Source organism: Neofelis nebulosa, chromosome 4, assembly GCF_028018385.1.
Source record: "Neofelis nebulosa isolate mNeoNeb1 chromosome 4, mNeoNeb1.pri, whole genome shotgun sequence".
Lineage (NCBI taxonomy): Eukaryota > Metazoa > Chordata > Mammalia > Carnivora > Felidae > Neofelis > Neofelis nebulosa.
The window spans coordinates 16,607,248-16,627,135 of NC_080785.1; the positions used below are offsets into that span (position 1 = coordinate 16,607,248).

At 45.7% G+C, this 19,888-nt stretch overlaps 1 protein-coding gene across 12 annotated transcripts in view; it reads left to right on the top strand.

Annotated features, from left to right (window-relative positions):
* Positions 1-4,796: 4,796 nt before the first annotated feature.
* The window catches only part of DGKI (diacylglycerol kinase iota), a 452,201-nt gene continuing 437,109 nt past the window's right edge, over positions 4,797-19,888 (top strand). For 5 of the 12 annotated variants that reach the window (XM_058724157.1, XM_058724156.1, XM_058724159.1 and 2 more), the window contains exon 1: positions 4,799-5,249. In XM_058724157.1, the coding sequence (XP_058580140.1) occupies positions 4,831-5,249 (419 nt within the window). In that variant the 5' untranslated portion in view covers positions 4,799-4,830. Of the gene's footprint in view, positions 5,250-19,888 lie in introns of all 12 variants that reach the window. The other 7 variants (XM_058724155.1, XM_058724161.1, XM_058724154.1 and 4 more) reach the window with 4 other exon arrangements.

Sequence of the window (19,888 nt, forward strand, 5' to 3'; positions counted from 1 at the left end):
TAGAGGTTCCTCCCATCACTTCCAGGAAGAGATGAGGAGTCATGCTGTGGGGTGGGTTCTGTGTTCCCAAACAGTTGCCATAATGAGCCAGTATCACAACCTGCAAGTGAGGGTGAGTTAATTCCTTGGGGGACAAACTTCAACCCGTGAGAGACAGGACCCAAGAAGGAAGTGGCAGAGAAATGCCTCTTTCTCCTGAAGACAGAGTGTTCCCAGCTGCAACGATGATGTAAAGCCTGCCTGGAAGAAGTTCTGGTGACCAAGCAACCAGGTGCATTTATTTGTGAGGATGCAGCCGTCTCATAACTCACCCTCTTGGATTTATTTCCCTCTTTTTCTGCCGTCTTCTCTTTTCCCTTCACAAAGTGCTGGGATTATAATTCCCCCTAACGCCTTGGATTGTGAGATTTACATCAGGATCTCTTTGTAGGGGACCCACACGAACACAAACACCATGGAAACACTTGAGGGCAAAGCCACTGTTCCAAACTCTGCACGGAGGTGCTCAGGTTTCTGCAGTGAATTTACAGGGGCATTGCAGGATATTGTCAATTTCCAAGGGAAACGCAGTGATACTCAACAGCTGTCAGATGCCATGCAAACTACTAGCTCAAGGTAGCTGACAGCTTCAACAGTGGATCCACGTCCCTTTCTTTCCATGACATCATTATCTTGGCGGAGCTGGGTTTTCAGTGCTTGCTCTGATAAAAAGCACTCCCAGGTACAGGAAATGAGAGTGCTGGTATCTGATAGGGTTCCAAGGTTTGAGTTGTGCCATGCCCATTGCATCCCACTGATGAGTACTTGTGGCTATTTAAGAATGAGATACAAATATCATTATTCTTTTTCAATGTATGTGTACTGTTTTTTTTTTTAAACAACTGCTAAAGAGACGCAACTGCTTAATAAATTGTTAGCACCTAACTCCCCAAGAAACAAAAATGTTAGCTTCTTTTTTTGGCTTAGTTTCCAGGAAAATTACTTACTGCGATGCTAAGGGTTATATGACCTGAGAAGGTTTGGGAAACCTCCGAGGTAGAGCATCGCAGGCAACGCAAATAGCAAGGATAAAGATGGGAAAGCAGGAATAAGCCTGTACACATCAGCCCAACTTAGCTTTTTTCCTTTCGTGACAGTATTTTCAAAAGCTCTATTATCGTTTGGTTGGTCTACACATAACTGAGATCCTAAATGTGTGTGTTTGTGGGTTTATGTGTGTTACCGGCTTTTTAAAAATACACGATTCTATGTTATTTCCTGAAAATTCTCCATCGCTACCAACATTTAAAAACATGTTAGCTATAACGTTCTCTTTATACTGGTCTTGCAGTCTTTTCTAAAGTCTAAAAAAAATTTGTTCTTTCTTAAAAATTCCACGCTTGAAGACTTTTTGAACGGGCTGGCATTTGGAGACTCAAGTTTGGTATTTAAGACAGAGATGATACCTGTTTTAGAATGAACAGTGGTTGATAACAGAAAGGCGAAACAAGTAGGTTTAGATCCAGGGATGGAGAGATTGTCTAGGTGAGGTCTAGCATTAGGAGCACATGTTGCAACATGCTGGAAGAAGCTCATTTTCTTGTTTATGTACTTTGTTACTCAAAACACAAGATGAATTTTTAAGCCTGAATGTCAATTTCCTTTCCTGTGACTGGAATGCTTTTGATCCATTTCTAAGGATTCCACTTTTTAGAGTCAAGGTAACCAAGAAGTTGAATGAATAATTTCAAGGTTGCTTAGTGACCATTGAAACCAAAAAGGAAAATAAATTGCCTGAAAGAATATTGATCTTTTAAGTAAATTCTTAGAAAACCACCTACAACAAGAATTCATTTGTTTTGTGCTGGAATTATTTGTACCTCTTAGGGATAAGGTTTCTCTCTTTCTCTCTATTAAAGTCGGGTGCGTATTCAATGTCCATTTTCTTTTTTTTTTTTTTTTTAAATTTTTTTTTTCAACATTTTTTATTTATTTTGGGACAGAGAGAGACAGAGCATGAACGGGGGCGGGGCAGAGAGAGAGGGAGACACAGAATCGGAAACAGGCTCCAGGCTCCGAGCCATCAGCCCAGAGCCTGACGCGGGGCTCGAACTCACGGACCGCGAGATCGTGACCTGGCTGAAGTCGGACGCTTAACCGACTGCGCCACCCAGGCGCCCTCAATGTCCATTTTCTTAACCCTACTTTCCTTTGTTTAGCAGCCCCTCTTTGTTGATACACTCTTTAAAAATGCAAATACACAGCTTATTGGCCCAGCTGGCTTTCCTGTTAGCGGGGGAGACTTTCTGTCTCCTGTTGGCATGTATCGATTTAATTGAGTAAAACTCAAGATTCTACAACTAGGGCCACTCTAGTGTGAGTGTCACTGTTTTCTTCTATATCTTCCCTGAAATACTTTACCTGTAGCTATTCTCTTGTTTCTGTAAAGGATAGTATCCTAAGTTCTCTGAACCGTGTTTCTCTTTTTTGAGCTAACATTTTTGAGATTGTTATGTATCAATATATATCAATTTGCCTTATTCCTCTCAATGGCTGCAGAGAATTCCATTGTTTGGATGAATAATAATTTAGGTAATCAGTCCTAAATTAACAAACACTCAGGTTGTTTCAGTCTTCAATTTTTGGTGTGCAGCTACACAAATATCGGAGGACAAATTCCTAGAAGTGTACTTGCTAGGTTAATTAGGTTGTGCATTTCGTTTACTGATAGATAGTGGCAAATTTCACATCAGAGACACTGTATCAAACTACACCAACAATTTGAGAAAGTGTTTGTCTTCCTAATCCCTCATCAATGCCATCTATTAGAGGGAGGGATGTGGAAAAGGAGGCAGCAGACCCATGCGTGCAAAGATGGGAGCAGGGAGTATCTGAGACTTATACATAGTCCAGTTCAGAGTGGCATTATCGAAATAGTAAGAAGGGGAGGTGGTCAGAGCTGGCACGCCACCCACTAACATGGCCTTGAAAATCAGTTCTGGGGTTGTTTGAACTTTGCCTTAATGACACCATGGCATAATTGCAAGATTTTCATATAGAGGATAACATATCGGAAGTATCTTAGGAGCTGAGCTAGAGAGTCGATTGGAGAAGTTCTGGTGGGCAGTTAGGAGGCCGTCCAATAATTCAGGTAAGATGATGGTTTTAAGATCATGTGGTTTTAATGATACACTATATATTCATATATCTCATTTAATCTTGCTATTGAGGAACGTAATTCTCCCAGGCCCCTCTGAAGATGAGGCAGACTGCACAGGGGTGAAGAGTAACCAGACAGCCTGGGTAGGATTCCTGTCTCTGCCACGTTCTAGTTGCATGAGCAAGGTGTGTGTGTGTGTGTGTGTGTGTGTGTGGGTGTGTGTGTGGGGGGTGGAGTTACTAACACATGAGGGGGGCTGTGAAAATGTAGATATAGGCATTGGAGTGCTTAGCACCACACTTGTCATATAAAAATGAAGGCTTAATAACCACCAGCTGTTTTTATCATTTTTATCATTACCTTTCCTCATTCCACTCCGGAAATGTCCTGACCTTTGGCTTACTATAATGTGCATAGAGAGAGAATTACACAATGTGGAATTTCGGAGAGACTTGAGGTCTGTTGTTCCATCTCTTAATTGTAGTTATGAGAAAACAAAGGGAAAGAAATCAAGCAATCTGGGGTCCCCCAGCACCCACCTGCAATTCTTTTACCACAGGTACGTGTAGGTGTGTATTTTGGCGACTACACTTAGCCTTAAGTATGGATCTTTTTCCTATTTGTTAACAGCCGCGACTTCCGGGGTGGAAACCCTTAATCTGGAAAACAACCTTAGACACTTTGTAGCGCATCATTCAAATCCCATAGAGTTTTGGGTAGTAGGCTTAGAAACAAAAACTCGGGGCGAGGTGGATGACTAAATCTATAGAGACTGGAAGCTTGGCGTGTTTTTTAGCAGTGGGGTCTGACGTGGCTCGAAACCCCTCCTTGGGCGAGCTCCTCCTCTCCCGGCTCGACCCCGCGCAAGCACCCTTTGCGCCCATCCTCACTTGCCTCCTGGGTTCTCTCAGTCTTGCCGTTCGTTTCCCTGGCGGCCCTCCGATCCCAGTCAATCGAATTCACAGCCGTTTAGGAAGACGGCTGCGTGTAAAGGAGACGCTGGCCTGGCTGGGCGACTCAGGGATGAAGGGGTCCCAGCCCTTATCCGGGGAAGGGAGGGAGGCGCTTCGCCTGTAGCTTCAACTTGGCCTCCCCCCTCACCGCTTACTTTACACCGCGCACGACTGCTCCCCCGGTTCGCCCTGAACTCGCTCCTACACCCCCCTGAGGTTTCCAGCGTGGGGCGCCGTCTGCCTGGCTCGAGCTCAGCCCAAGCGGGGAGCGGGGACGGAGAGAACGCCGCCCCAGGCACCGGGCATCAGGGCACTCCCGGGGACCCAGGTGGGCGCTACCGCTCCAGGGCCGCCCGCCCGGGCAGGGCACCTCGCGCGTCCGGGTCCCCGCCTTCTTGTGTATTCACCGGGGCGCGGCACGCTCTCCTCCGAGTTTCCCTCCGGGGCTCTCCTCTCCCGACGCCGGGGTTCGCGCCCGGCGCCCTCCTGGCCCCCTCCCTCCGTGCTCCTCTCCAGCAGCCCCCGACGCCTCAGGGCAGAGTTCAGGTTCAGCTCTGGCCGGTGCCCCCGATTTAGGAAAAGGCCAGGGTTGGGGGCGGGGGGGGGGCGGAGGATGGAGGGCGCGGGTTGGCGGCGGGGAGGCAGAGGGGGGGCGGAGGGAGGTGGCCTCTGATTGGTCGGGGAGGGGGAGTGGAGGCACGGAGTTTCCCACAATGCCCCGGTGCGGTGCAGCGGCGGATGGATGCTGCGGGAAGGGGCTGCCATTTGCTGCCCCTGCCAGCGGCGCGCGGACCTGCTCGCTCTCCTGCGGTGGCGGCCGCCGCCCGCGCCGTCAGCCGGCCCGGCCTCTGCAGCGCCGCCGCCTCGGCTCCCTCCGCGGCCGCCGGAGCGGTCGCCATGAACCCCAGCTCCTCGGCGGGAGAGGAGAAGGGGGCGACGGGCGGCAGCGGCGGCGGCGGAAGCGGCGCCGGGAGTTGCTGCCTGGGCGCGGAGGGCGGCGCGGACCCGCGGGGCGCGGGGGCAGCGGCGGCGGCGGCGGCGGCGGCGGCGGGGGCCGCTGCCCTGGAGGAGCCCGCGGCCGCCGGCGCGAAGGAGAAGGACGAGGCGCTGGAGGAGAAGCTCAGGAACTTAACTTTCCGGAAGCAGGTCTCTTACAGGTAGGCGCGGGCGCCCGGGCGCCCGGGAGACAGGTGCCACCGCGGGGCTGAGACCCGCTCTCGTCCGTCACACGGGCGCTTCCGCGGAGTTGGGGGCACCTGGCTCGCTCTCTGTTTCTCTCTCTTCTCTCTCTCTCTCTCTCTCTCTCTCTCTCTCTCTCTCTCTCTGTTTCTCTTTCTCTCTCCCCCTTGTGGGGAGACGTATTCTCTTCTCATCCCGTCATTCTGGGCTGGAGGGAAGCTGGGTGCGCCCGGTTTCCCTCTGGAACAGGACCGAAGACTGGGTCTCTGAGATCAGAAAACAACAAAAATGCGTGTGTGCGCGGGAGGGGGGGGGTGTGCAGACACAGACAAGAGATGCCTAGTTTTCTTAAGAGAAGTCCTCGAAGTTGTCCCTAAGGCGGTGTCATCTGTAACCACTCCCCCCTACCTTCCAGATTTCCTTGGATGAACCTTTGGCACTAACTTGGTAGTTGAGATCACCGTCCAGGCAGGAAAGAACAGCGCTGTCCTGAGGGGAGATCCTTGTGGAAGTCGGACCTGCAGGGAGACCTCCCGTGAAGGAAGGGACGGTGTGGATCGAAGTCTGTAGCTACTCAGCTGGTTAGGGGGTTACCCGTACCTGTGCTCTCTCCCTCTCTCCTGGGTGTGCCCAGCAGGAGGAGGTGGGGAGCCCGCTGGCCAGCCATGGAAGAGTGAGAGAATGGCACCATGCTTGCCCCTGAGGGTGGATGCATTTGTGAGACAAGGACAGTGTAGGCTAAATGGCCGCCAAATTATAATAAAAGATTAGCCCCAATTGTCTCAGGATCCAAAAAACGAGAACTGAGGATCCATTAGGTTCTCTGCTCCACCCCCAGCCCCCCACCCCCAGGGCAAGAGTAAAAATGTCGAGAGATTCAGAGAGTTTTAGAGACTACCCTTACTGCTTTGTTAGTTTGAAAGTTCAGGTGATAAACGCAGCACAGAATGACGACAATTTGCACTTGCTAGGGGTTGGAGTATTTCTCGAAAAGGGGTCAGTAATAACAGTAGTGTGACCCTGTCCTTTGAACTAGCGGTCCTTTCCAGAAACCCCTATAAAGTATTAAGCCTGTCACACCATGTGCTGTTATGTAAGCAAAGGCAGATGACAGAGGCGTGTGGGTTTGTGAGGGTGTGTGTTGTATTTATGGGGGCATGTGTGTGAATCATTGGGATCCCCATAGGCATTGCCTGGACCGGAGGCCCCAGTCACTAGGGCATGTGCCGTGTGTCTAAGCGTTGGCTTCTGATGACTCTGAGACGGTCTTCCTGGTCAGGTTGTGGTTCCCGCATTCCTTGCGTGCATTTTGTTCTCTGTGCGTCGAGGGAGTTTCCCACTTGACTTGCTCTTTTAGTTACTAGCATAGATGAGGATCAAATGAATCTTTCTCTTTATATTTTTTGGTTTCCAAAAATAGGCAAGTGGTGGAGAGTGGGGTAGCTCTAGGGAGGTATGCTGGGACACAGGCAGCTCCACTTCCTCGTAATGATGGCCTGCCTGGCCCTTAGGGGAACAGGGACTACATTCAGCCTAATTTAGGAACTGTGAGTTGGAGGGGGCTCATTACATTCGGCACATTGTGGGTCTGGGCTCCTGAGCTGAGAAACTGGCCTGTGTTACTGGTATTCATCAGACTCCTCACTAGGTAGGGCTCCAGAGGCAGAGTTTGCAAGGGAAATCATTTCAGTTTGCCTCTTGGCAGGGGTCATTCTCTGAGCTTCTCTCCTGGCCACGGGTGCTGTGTGGGCCATGGCTTTCCCGGTTGCAAGCTCACACATGCATGTGTAAGTGTGTGCACACACAAACAGAGACACGAACACAACATTTTTCCATAAAGGAATAATAATCCTGCATTTGCCTTACGAACCATAGAGGTGGGTCCTACTTTGTGAACATTCCCTTTTCAGTAAAGCTGTATGATCTCCAATTCAGGAAATCACCTCCATCAGCATCACCTCAGGTGGCTGGTTCAAAATGCCTGCCACCCCAGCCTTAGAAAATCAAACAGTCTGTGGGTGGGGATTTTTAACAGGCTCCCCGGGCAGTGCTTAAGCACACTAATATCTGAGGACCATTGCCCTATTTTTTCCCAAAGGCTGAACAATTGATCTTTGAGCTCATAAACGGTGCCCGGCCAAACAAGACCAGGCAGTCCCAAAGTCAGAGGAAAGACAGTGAAAAGATAGTTGATTTCATCGGGCACATGTTTGTCTTGGATAACCTGGAGAGTGTCTCCATTTTGATTCCCATTATTAGTTTTTTAGAGTCATGGTGAATGGTGGACCATTCACCGTGGGAGCCATTCCTGCCAGATTCAGACATAGCTGGGCCTGACCTTTTGCCGGTGGGTCAATAAATGGTCTGTAAGGAAGTACACCTCTGGCTGGAGTTGGGCACTGGCCCTTCAGTGGGGACCACACCACCTCACTTCTGGGGGCACTCAAGGACAGTGACTGGTTGGAGTTCATGGAGAGAGGTTGGGAATACCTCACAGGATGGAGTCTGAGTGAAAGAATTCGGTTGGTGAATGAAATGTGGCTGCTTGTGTAAGGGTGGGGGGAGTCATTTGAGGTGGGAAAGAGGAGATTTGCAGGTAGGTAAAAAATATCTTTTGAAGAACATGGGTATTTGCAGAATGACACTTGACAGGAAAGAAGAAGGGGGCTTTGGGAGAGGGTGTGCGTGTGCGTGTGTGTAGGGGGGTCTCATCTGCTCCTTCTGTTGCTAAGGAACATATAAGCTAGATTTTAAAAATAAATGAGGAGTGGGTGGGCATATGCAGTGACTCCTGTCTTTTTAGGAACTGGAGCCCTTTACAAAAAGCCTTTAAATAACCATTTCTGGAGGCAGATTATTCATTTTGCTTGACTTTTACTTTGTTAAGTAAAATAAACTCCTTTATATACCCCTAGATTTCCCCTCATTATCTTTTCTTTCTTGGCTGTTTTTGGGAACCATTTTTCCCATGAGAATTTTTCCTTTATTTCAGATTCTGCTCCCCTAGAGCAAATAGTCTCTGTAGACTGTAAAGCTGAAGGTTTTACAAGGCAATGCAAGTGAGCTGGTACTTTTCTCTTCAAATTACTACTTCCTTTTTCTTTGCAAATTATGGTGCTGCAACAGATACATATGTGCCAATGACTATATAATGTGTAGGAACTGTTTTTTTTTTTTTTTTTACTGCTGTAAGAATTCCCTTTTAAGTTAGTAAAAAAAAAAAAAAAAGTCTTTCAGAAATGCACAGGGGAGGGGAAGGAGAAAGTAGCTGATGTTTATTGCCTTCTATGTACCAGGCACTGCAGTAAGTATTGTTGTATATTCCATCCTATTTACTCTTCGTGACTGTCCTATGGTATGATTATGGTTATGTCTATTTTATAGAAAATGAACGTGAGGTATAGAGCTTGGGTAGGAGGCAGAATTGAAACCCAGATCCAACTCTAAAGGACTCTCTCCTTAGACCACATTCTGCTTCTCTAAATATTCATTTCAGGTTGGAAGTCTCTCCGCGTGTATGTAAGTGTGTGTGTCCGTGCGTGTGCAGTGTGAGCTGTTCTTTCGCCTCCTCTGTAATATGTAATACAGGTCATTATATATTATCTCTTGTACACTTTGGACCATATTCCTTTGACTGTGTGATTTTAAGGATTTTCTCTACTATTTCAGAAAGAAAAATGAGTATAAATCCATGATCACCAAAGCTTATATTGGTTTCGCTTCATAGAACAAAACCACCTACGTGACACCTGCCATCATTGTGGATACCCATGTTAGAGTTTTAGATGCTTTTGGATAAAATGACACAGATGTTGTGTAGGTGAACCTAGATCCAGTGAAGAACTGGCCCGTGTACCTCTTTGAGCACCCCCGAAAAAACGATGAGGTGTGATTTCACTTATAAGAAGGCCTGGGCGATTAATGGTACTTATAAAATGTTGATGACGTGGTTCAGCTTCTCTACTTATACACCAGAATAGTAGTACCAGACCCTCAAAGGGAGATTTTGTTTTTTTTATTTTTTAAAAAAAAATTTTTTTTTTCAACGTTTTTTATTTATTTTTGGGACAGAGAGAGACATAGCATGAACGGGGGAGGGGCAGAGAGAGAGGGAGACACAGAATCGGAAACAGGCTCCAGGCTCCGAGCCATCAGCCCAGAGCCTGATGCGGGGCTCGAACTCACGGACCGAGAGATCGTGACCTGGCTGAAGTCGGACGCTCAACCGACTGCGCCACCCAGGCGCCCCTCAAAGGGAGATTTTGGTACGAGACAGGCATAGCAGCAGGGAGTATTAAAATACTTAGGTTAGACAGCCAGGTAAAAAATCTTTTCTTATTTACACGTTGGTGATAAGAACGTGGTAGTATTTCCCTTTGTGTTTTGTCCTGCAAAGCAAGATTATGTGATTCTAAGAAAGACAAGTGGAGTGTAAGAAAGCCAGACAGGACAGCATGGGCATTTTTTCTCCTTGCGTGAGAATCAATCCTGGGAGCGGGGAGTTTTCTTCTTCCGAAAACCAGTGTGCCAATATCCTCCTTTGTAAATCAGTTTTAGTTATTTTATGTTTTTGTCTGTGCTTTATACATTTGTTCACTATTTTGAGCCTTTAGGGTCAGAGGAAAACTTTGGTTCTGATTTAATGTTTCCTTCCTCAGTAATCACTTTGGACTTAGCTAAAGGTAGACTTCCTCAATCCAGACACAAACTGGGCAAGGTTGCACTTGAACTATTGTCCATAGTACTTCACCTGTTCGAGTTGACCTTTGAGAGCCTTGGTTTTTACCTGGGAGCGTGATGGCATCGGGCCCTGTGGCATCAGGGGGTGGAGAAGTTGAAAGGAGTTTTGCTGGTGTTCATTTTTGCCGCGACAACCACAGCATTGCCTCATGGGGTCAAATCAAATTAGAGTAGAGTTAGCTCTTTGAAACATTTTACTGTCTAATAAGAGAAAATGAGGACTCTTAGTGAGGGCCCGGGCTTATTGCACCTTCCAGGTCCTTCTGGGCTGGGCTCTGGGATACGCACACCCTTTAGGCAACCCCAAATTGTTCTTAAAGTGGGCTGAGAGGCACTCACTCTGTGAAACTGGAAGCATCTAGAAGGACCACTGCCTAGATATTGTTGTGATGTTTGTTTTCTTACTTGGGTTTATGTGGGTTAACACCTGTCCAAATTATTTTTTCTGAGACCTTGTAATTTTTGCTTTAGGACAGCAGTTCCTCCAAATTAATGGTGGGTAACTGAGGGAAGAAGGTAAGGAGCGAAACAAAGTCTAAGCTGAAAGGTTTCTTTCTTTTTTCTTTGAAATTTAATTTGCATGACATAACTATAAATGTGGACTAATTTCAAATTGTTTGAACTGGCTGGAACCATTTGCACTGTTGGAATTGTTTGAACTGGTAGGAATGTTATGCCTGCTGCAAGGCCTAACAAACCAATGCAGTGCAGGAAAAGATGCAAGAAATTAAAATGGCGGGGTACCTGGGTGGCTCAGTGGGTTACGCGTTCGACTTGGCTCAGGTAATGATCTCGCGGTCCGTGAGTTCGAGCCCCGCGTCAGGTTCTGTGCTGACAGCTCAGAGCCCGGAGCCTGCTTCGGATTCCGTGTCACCCTTTCTTTCTGCCCGTCCCTTGCACATGCCCTGTCTCTCTCTGTCTCAAAAATAAATAAAACATTTTAAAAAATAAAAAATAAAAAAAAAGAAATTAAAATGGCAAGTTAGGTCTGCTTGAACATGCTGCTCCCATAATTCCTCTCTGGCCTGTTCACCAGGCAGACTCCTCTTAGGATTGCTCAGAGGTGTCCACTTTCTGTGGTAGGTGGTCAGTCTTCCCATGTCCTCACATGGCACTTGCAAAAAGCCATGTCAGTAGGACTCAGTTGTAATTTTCTGGTGTGGGAGCTTGACTGGGATTTAAACCTGGCACCTTCCGGCTGATCTTGGGCGTGTTGTGTAATCCCTTGCAGGCTCAGCATACTCCTCTCTGAAATGGGGGGAATCATAACACGTACCTTAGAAGCTTCTCATGAGATTTGAGTGAGTTACCTTATGCCCAGGGTGCAGCACAGCGCCTTGCAGCAAGTTAACTTTTCTAATTATTATTATTTCCTGCTAAGTTGTTAGCCCCTTGCAAGCCAGAGATTGCACCTTACCATTTGAATCCCTGAATCCTGTTCTCATTACTCAGTAGGTGTTGCATAAATATTTATGGATGAAAGAATCTAATTGCCTTCTTTAAATAAACTACTGCTTTTACCATTCCCTGTCCATCTCGGGTTGTGATTTTCGTTTCTCCTGAAAGAAAGCTTTGCCTTTTTTCTCATTTACTCTTTGTCCAACAGCCCAGAACTGTGTTTCCGTTTACAGCTTCCTGTATGACTACCTGCACCAGCCGTTCGGCCAGCTGTTCGGGGCTGGAGAGGGGTGGCAGAGCTCTTACTTAACCAGCTATTTGCAGCTTGTCAAAGAAAAAGCCTTAATTTGCCTTCTGAGTAGCACTAATTAGCTCTCTGGCTCTCTTTCTGTCTGTCTCATCCCTTTCCAAGGGGGCTTCATTGATTTCCTCCTCGGGGAATTTTCTGTTGACTTTTTTCCCTGTGATTAGAACTTAGAAAGGCACAAAGATGGCTGCCCCGCCGTCCTGGAATCTGGCCTGACCGCTGTCCAGCCAGCCGGAGGTTTTTACTCCCTTGGCGGCCTCTGCTCTGCAGTCCTTCGCTCCCTCCTTCCAGTTCACCCAACTGACTTTGGCGGAAAAGTTATTATAGGAAGAATTCCTTTGTCTCTTTGTAACTCTAAGCTTTTGCTTTGTTTTCAACTCGCTTAATGACAAATTCTGCAAAAAAGGGCCAGCTACTTTTTATGCACCTATATTTATAGCACACTTGAAGGGTGGCCGGTGAGTGTAGTGTTCAAAGAGAGGTGGCGGGAACGCTGCGGTGTTCTTTTAGAGAAAATCAGATCATCAGGTGTGTGTGTGCTGGCTGGCTGATGGAGGGGGCTGTGGTTGGGTAGAGGTGGGAAGAAGGGTCTTCGCAGATGAATTTTAATGTTCTTTCCTTGCAGCCCTGAGGTTTTGTGAGTCTCTGAAATGGAGCTGATACTGTTTTTTAAAGGCAACAGCTTTCTGACAGGGACTTGTGTGGTCCTTAACCTCTAGCCATTTTGCTTAAGTGGAGATTTGCCGTTAGATTTTCAGATTCATAAATAATGCTCTGATAAGAGCCAGTTCTGATTTAAGCTATAACATGATGGTCTGACTTGCTGGATTGCGGTTGGGGCGGGAGGGGGGGTGGGTTGGAAACAACCAAAACTTAAAACAGTAAGAAAGAAACTGCAACCAAATCTCATTATTCTTACTCTTCAATGTCGTGAGAGACAGGTGGAATGATGGTTAAGAGCCCTGACTCTAGAGCCCTGCCACCGGCTTCAGTTCTCCCTCTATCTCTGCCTGCTGTGTGACCTTGGGCACGTTGCTTCATCGCTCTGTGCCTTAATTTCCCCTTGTATAAAATGGTAGTGACAGTGGGACCCTCCTTGTAGGACGGTTTGAAGGCTGACACGCATCATGCTCCCTGTCACAAAGTTAAGTTAAAATAAACACCCCGTGTTTATTCCGGTGGTATCACCCATCCTTAAGTCCAGTTAGGGAGATCTGTTTATTAATCTTCAATGTGTTGAACATTAGTCAGATGTCCGTGGCCAGTGATAAAATTATTCAGATAATAGGAAAATCAGATAGCTGTATACTTGGGAAAATAAAGGTACAGGTTTTGGCATTCACTGAGGTATGGGATCTGTACTTCTCCTTTCACAACTTGTTAAAAATCAGTTGACTCTCGCTAGAGGGTATGGAGAGGATCGAGCTGCCTCTGAGTGCTCTGGAAATCGGAGGAGGCAGGAAGCCAAGGTCGGAGAAGATGGGCATGGCCAGCGTGCAGAGGAATCAGCGTGCAGCGGCCCACACCCCCAAACTGGTCATCCGGGAGCAGGAAGCCAGACGCGGAGGATTGGGTAACAGGGTCTCAGAGCTTCGAGTGTCGGGAATAGATAAGTAGATAAAGACAGAGGTACTAGAAATAGAGTTGCCACCAGGGACTGCAGGACAGAGGTTATTTCTCCTCTGGCCCGGCTCGATGCCGTCTGCTTTGTGTGTCCAGACAATGGCCAGCTGCCGCGTCCTGGCAATCAGAGAAACAGCTTCCCAGATGCTACCTGTCCTGGATTATTTCGGAAGTTGAAGGCTCAGCCTTCTGGGATGTTCTGTCAGTTTTCTCAACCAGGCCAAACAACAGAATTTACTTTTTAAAATTGTAGGTGATTATTAAATATTTGTTGAACAAATAAAACTGGCTCAGGACTGTGAAATAAGTACTGAGGAAGTAAATTCTTTTTTTTTTTTTTTTTTTCCTATAAAAGATAAAGGAAAGGCAGTTTGGTCGCTTTTGTGTATCATGTAGATTTTCAGGAAATAGCCAGAAAATAGACTTCTTGAACACTCCAGAATACATTTTTAAAATGTGTCTTGCATGGGGCGCCTGGGTGGCGCAGTCGGTTAAGCGTCCGACTTCAGCCAGGTCACGATCTCGCCGTCCGTGAGTTCGAGCCCCGCGTCAGGCTCTGGGCTGATGGCTCAGAGCCTGGAGCCTGTTTCCGATTCTGTGTCTCCCTCTCTCTCTGCCCCTCCCCCGTTCATGCTCTGTCTCTCTCTGTCCCAAAAATAAAAAAAAAAAAAAAAAAAAAAAAAAAAATGTGTCTTGCCTTCGTGTATCAGAAAGATGTAAAAAATCCTTTGGAAGAATACATTTTTGTTTTAAAAACACTTGAAAGCAGTTTGTTTAAAGGTGAAAGGGGTTTTATATAAGCATATGTGGATGCAGTTGGAAAGGGTTCCATGTATCACTTTGAGAGAAACTTCTGGAGCATTCTTCAAACCGAAAGGATTGTGTTCTCATCACTGTCCTTATGTCTGTAACTGGGTTTGAGGCAATCTCTCTCTGAGACAGAGAGCATTCCCTGTAGGGGTTTTTTGAGAAAAGAGCCTGATTTAAAACGGTTTCTTCCTTTTAAATTGGCCTCCTCTCCATGCAAAGACTAAGCCATGGCATATTTTTGTCTCTCTCCCATTGAAGCACTGTCCTCAGCATCTAAAGTGAGACAGGAAGTAGAGAAACCTTGAACTCCAGAAGCCTCCGAGCATGATCTTCTCCGGCAGAGTGAACACCCATGGGGCTGCTGAGCCTTCCCGGCCTACCCTGCCTTTTCTCACAGTGGCCAAAAAACAGCAGCCACCGCTGTTCTTGTCCTTCCCAGTGGCCTCTGACATACCATTCCCTGAGGCAGCAAAGACAGCCCATGTACTTCCCAAGTTTTCGTGCAGTGCAGCTAAGAGAAGAAAAATGCTCTCCTTGGTTCAGATCTGGGCTGCAAGTGTTAATTTACTTAACTCTCTACTTGTGAATATTAATCAGTGTGAGGTACTGATTTTAGTAAACATTTCCTCTGAGCCGTGAAACATTTTATTTATAGCATTTTCACTTAACCCTCAATTAAGTAGGGGCTATTATTATTTCCATTTTACAGATAAGGATATTGAGGCTTAGAGTTTAAGCAACTTGCGTGAGGTCACAAGGCTCATGGCAGAGTTCAGATCCAGTTCCATATTTGCCAACTGCTTCCCCAGTGCAGCTTTTTACTCTGGTTCTTTCACCCGTTCCCACTTCCTATGTACAAATAGCCATATTGGCACTATCTAGTGGTTTATTAGACCAGCATCCTCTGAGAGGAGAGACCCGTGGGCCCATCGTTTTGGGGGGCCCAGCCAGTCCTAACACAGGACATAGATAGAGGTTGATTGGCCGAGAGACCAAGAATTCCTTCCCTGTCCAAGCATGGACTCGGCTCTGTGAATAGCTGTCTGCTACTGGCCATTGTAGGCAGGTGAAGACCGAGCTCTCCTTTCTGAAACTATATGATTCTTCTCCGTGGCATGGGGTGGAGGAAAAAACCCAGTTTCCTGGGGCCAGGGAATGCTCTGCAGGGATTATAGCTCAGTACGTGTCCCCTCCTTCAATATCTATCTCCAGTACAAGACCTTGTCATATGTTGTAAGCAGAGTGGAACTTGAGGGGCTGGTGGTTAATGGTACAATGGCGTGGGGTCCGGTGAAGAAGTTCACACCGATTTATGTGTATTTTGTGTGGTTGAAGTGGCACAGTAAAAGCATCATCTGATTTTTTTTTTTTTTTTTTTTTTGAGTATCCTTAGAGTGAAGTCTTCACCTTTAACTGGAGGGCCTATTCAGGCTGTAAGTACTTTCAGTGTAAGTTTTTTCATAGCAACGCCCTTCAGAATTCATAAGTATATGCATGTGTGCTGTTATAGTCACCTAGAAAGTTCCAAAGGATGATTTAAAAAACCTGAGTCATTTTTTCCTATTTGAAGAAAACCTTCAGAATTTCTCAGCAAAATAAATCTCTAGTTCAAAAATAAACGACAAAGCTATTTAAAGATTAAAACAGAAGCTTTCTATGAGCCAGTGTGGAATTATAACAAAATCTAAGGGATTTTTTTTTTTTTAAAGACAGATTTCTGGAGATTTCTTACACTGTTAATACCAACTAAATTTAAGTACTTCTAATAAAAACGTGTGTGGCGCTTTTAGGGCTTTGCCATTTATAAACTGCTTTCACCTGCTTGATCGAATTTTACTCTCAAAACAGTCTTAGGCAACAGGTAGAGCGGGTATTGTTTTTTAGAGCCATTGTACATTTCCGGAAACAGGCGTGACCACTAGGTGACTTTCCCAAAGCCACAAGCCGGTAAGGGGCGCTGCCAGGCTTAGGCTAGTGTTTGGATTTGAAGTCCCATGTTCTTTTCACTTCATTACACTGCTTCCATGCACCGCCGTATGGAAAGGTAGATAGCAGCGTTTCCCTTTCGTTAATTTTATTTACTTGACTTTACCTCAGTTTTTAATCACAATGGACAGAGTTGGAATCAGTCACTGGCTGGCCTACCAAACCCATATGGCATTGATTTGGAGGATGACCTCATTGTCATCCTCATGACTCTTTCTGTATATTCAAAAACATGGAACCTCCAGCAGCATGGTATATGTTTAATACACCTTCTGTTGGGGAGAAAAAAAAGAAAAACATTCAGGCTCTTCCTTTGCATTAGTTGCTAAGCAGCAGCCATTTCATTGTAAAGGAGATTCAGTTCAAGTAATGACATAGGTATTCCAAGAATAGCATTTCATTTTTACAGCAACTGCATTTCACGTCTCCATATAGCATATGCTCCTGTGGCTCAGTGATTTTAGGGGGAGCAGTGGGCACCTCAACACATTTGTTGAATATGTGGAGAAAATTCAATATAGCTGATCACCTAATAACCAAACTCCCATGGTCTGTGACTAAGATTGTGCAGCAAGCATGGGCTGCCTGCAGTTTTAAGGATTTGGAAGCATCTCCAGAAAATACGACTGCCAAACAGGTATGTTTTTGAGGCCACATTTGACATTACTGAGAACATCTCGATGGAATACTCTGGATAATTTAGAATTCTAAAGGTTTTTTTCTTATTAAAAATTTTAAGATATTTATTTATTTATTTATTTATTTATTTATTTATTTAGAGAGTGAGAGCGAGCACGAGCAGGGAAGGTGCATGGAGGGAGGTTGAGACAGAGCATCCCAAGCAGGCAGTGAGCCCGACGCAGGGCTCAGTTTCCCCTGAGCTCATGACCTGAGCCGAAATCAAGGGTGGCACACTTAACTGACTGAGACACCCAGGTGCCCCTAGAATTCTAAGATTTTGAAGTAATATGACATAGAATATAATTTGGTTGCAGCAAGGAACTGGATTGTGGGCAAAATTTAATTGTATTGAGATATGGCTGGCAACTGAAGGCTCTTAAAAATGAAGATAAAAGCAAATCCTGTGCAAGCCTGGCAGAAGTCTAGGAGTTCAGTTTGATCAGCAAAAAGGGGGTGAGCATGGAGGAAGACATGTGTGTAGGACGCGTGTGTGTATAATTCTTCTGTAGGTGTGTGTGTAAAAGAGGAGATTGTCAGATTACAGAGCTGCCAGGTGACATTTTTCTGATTGCACTATCATGAATTTTGGAGGCTGCATGATCTGTGTGTGGAAGTCCATGGCCCTGCTTCTCAAGGCATTTCTGTCATCTCTGTTCTAGCTGGTACTGGCTATTGTGAAACTTAGGGGTATGTAGACAAATAGATTTTCTTTAGCGAACTGCTTCGTGGGAATTGTTACAGGAGCAAACTTTGTTGTTTTCTAGGAGTGTGCCGCACCACCACCAACCCCCCTCCCCTGCCCCTCCCCAAGCCATTTGAGAGAAAATACCTCTTTCCGGGAGCAGATGGGATGCTTGGAAGCTGGTCTTTAACTTCCAGTAAATTGACCTCCCATTTATGGCAAAGTACTTCTTCCAGGAACTAAAAGTAATGTTCAGAAGAAATAATACATGGATGAATCCACAAATGGCGAACAGTTATTCCCACTGTGGCGTGGGTTCATTAATACAGTTGTTCTTAGCATCTCTCCAGCAATTAGTGCTTCTCATCTATTTCATTGTGCACTTTTTACAATTACTCAAAACGGCTTTGGTGGAGCAGTTGTGGTGTTCTAGGAAACCATTATCTACATGGGGAAATCAAGTCAAGAGACCTGGGAAGGAGAGGTCTGGAGCCGCTGACTTCCCTTCTGGCATGAAACCACAGAGGAATAAGAGCCTAAGTGTCTTTCAGGAAAAGCACTTCTGAGAGGTGCTAAATGGTGTACCTTCAGCGTTAGTAATAGTAATATTACTAATAGCAGCAATAACATTTATTGAGGTCTTATTATATGTGCCAGGAACTGTGCTTAGCGATTAGCATACTTTATTCCAGTTAATTTTTACAACAACTTTATGAGGTAGGTACTCTTACTATTTACAGTTTTATAGAAGAGGAAACCGAGGCACAGGGTAATGAAGTGCCGTCTCAGTACGTCACAGCTAGCAAGCAGTGGAGCCAGGATTTGAATGTCAGAACTCCTTGGCCAGTGCACTTAAACATTGCTGTGTGCTATATCCCAGTATAAATCTGTAGATATACCCTGTTTCCGTATTGGGAATCACTTCTCCCCTGTTGTGTGCAATCTTGTGAGACTGTACATCCAGATACCTGGCTCTGTGCCATGGAGGCCAATGAGTTCTTTGGAAGGTGTCACAGGTGGCTTCCTCTTACTGCACTGAGACTACCGTAGGGCATATGACCTGAGCCGGTACATTCAGACTCTTTTGGGTCTGACCTCTTCAAGGCTATCACAGGGTGTGCCAGTTTGTTCGTATCCATTAGCAGTGCCCTCGTAGGACAGTTCCTCCTGCCCTCACTGCTGTCTATTCCCAACATGGATCCCCAGCTTTTCTTTTTTTTTTTTTTTTAATTTTTTTTTTAACGTTTATTTATTTTCGAGACAGAGAGAGACAGAGCATGAACGGGGGAGGGGCAGAGAGAGAGGGAGACACAGAATCGGAAGCAGGCTCCAGGCTCTGAGCTGTCAGCCCAGAGCCCGACGCGGGGCTCGAACTCGTGGACCGTGAGATCGTGACCTGAGCCGAAGTCGGACGCTTAACCGACTGAGCCACCCAGGCGCCCCATCCCAGCTTTTCCACTAAATTGTGAACTATCCAACATCTTCCCAGTGAACTTCCTTGTTGTTTAAGTAAAACAAAAAAAACACCAAAAATGAAAAAACAATATAAAACAAACAGAAAAAACCCCCAAACACACAAAAACCCCACCAAAAAAACCCCAGTACCAAACACAGAAAAACAATGAAACGAAACAAAACAAAAAAAACTCCAACCTAATTGATAAATATCATTGCCAAATGGTCCACCAGCAGAGGCTGGTGAATGTCTTCCATGTTAGGAGTTCTTGGCTGCATTAGGGAGAGTGTTATACCATTGGTTAGGTCTGATTGTTGGAAAGTTTTTGTTATAGAGAAAATTAGGTATTACCATTTAATGAATATCTAGCATGACTTAGATACTTTGTGCCTCCTGTTTTGTTGTTCTCCTATTTAATTATCACAACTGTCTAAATTAGTTATTTCTATTTTACAAACGAGGACACTAAATCTTCCAGAGGGAAACAATTTGCTTAAACACAAAGAGCTATTAGTTGAGTCAGAATTCAGACTCAGTTCTAAGTTGCCCAAGGCTTACATTTTCCTCATGATCCTGTGCTGCCTCCATGTTGAGGCTTAACCCAACTCCTTTATTTTTTACCTACTGGCATTTACATTTGCACTTCTGGGGGATATTCAGATTAACCCTCCCCTTTGTTTCCATATGATAGTCTTCAAATATTTGAAGTCAGGTATCACATTTCTCTTTGGGCCTCTTTTCCTTGAACTAAACCATTTCCACTTTTATTCTTCAGTTATCCCTTATCTAAAGATGATTGCAATGCCATTGTTCTGTCTGTCCCTAATTTGACAGTGTACTGGTTTATACGTGGCTTTCTTCGTAAGAGTTCAGCAGTAAACTAAAAACATGGCCCTGGTCTACCATTAGCACATGTGGAGTCTTTGTTTGAATT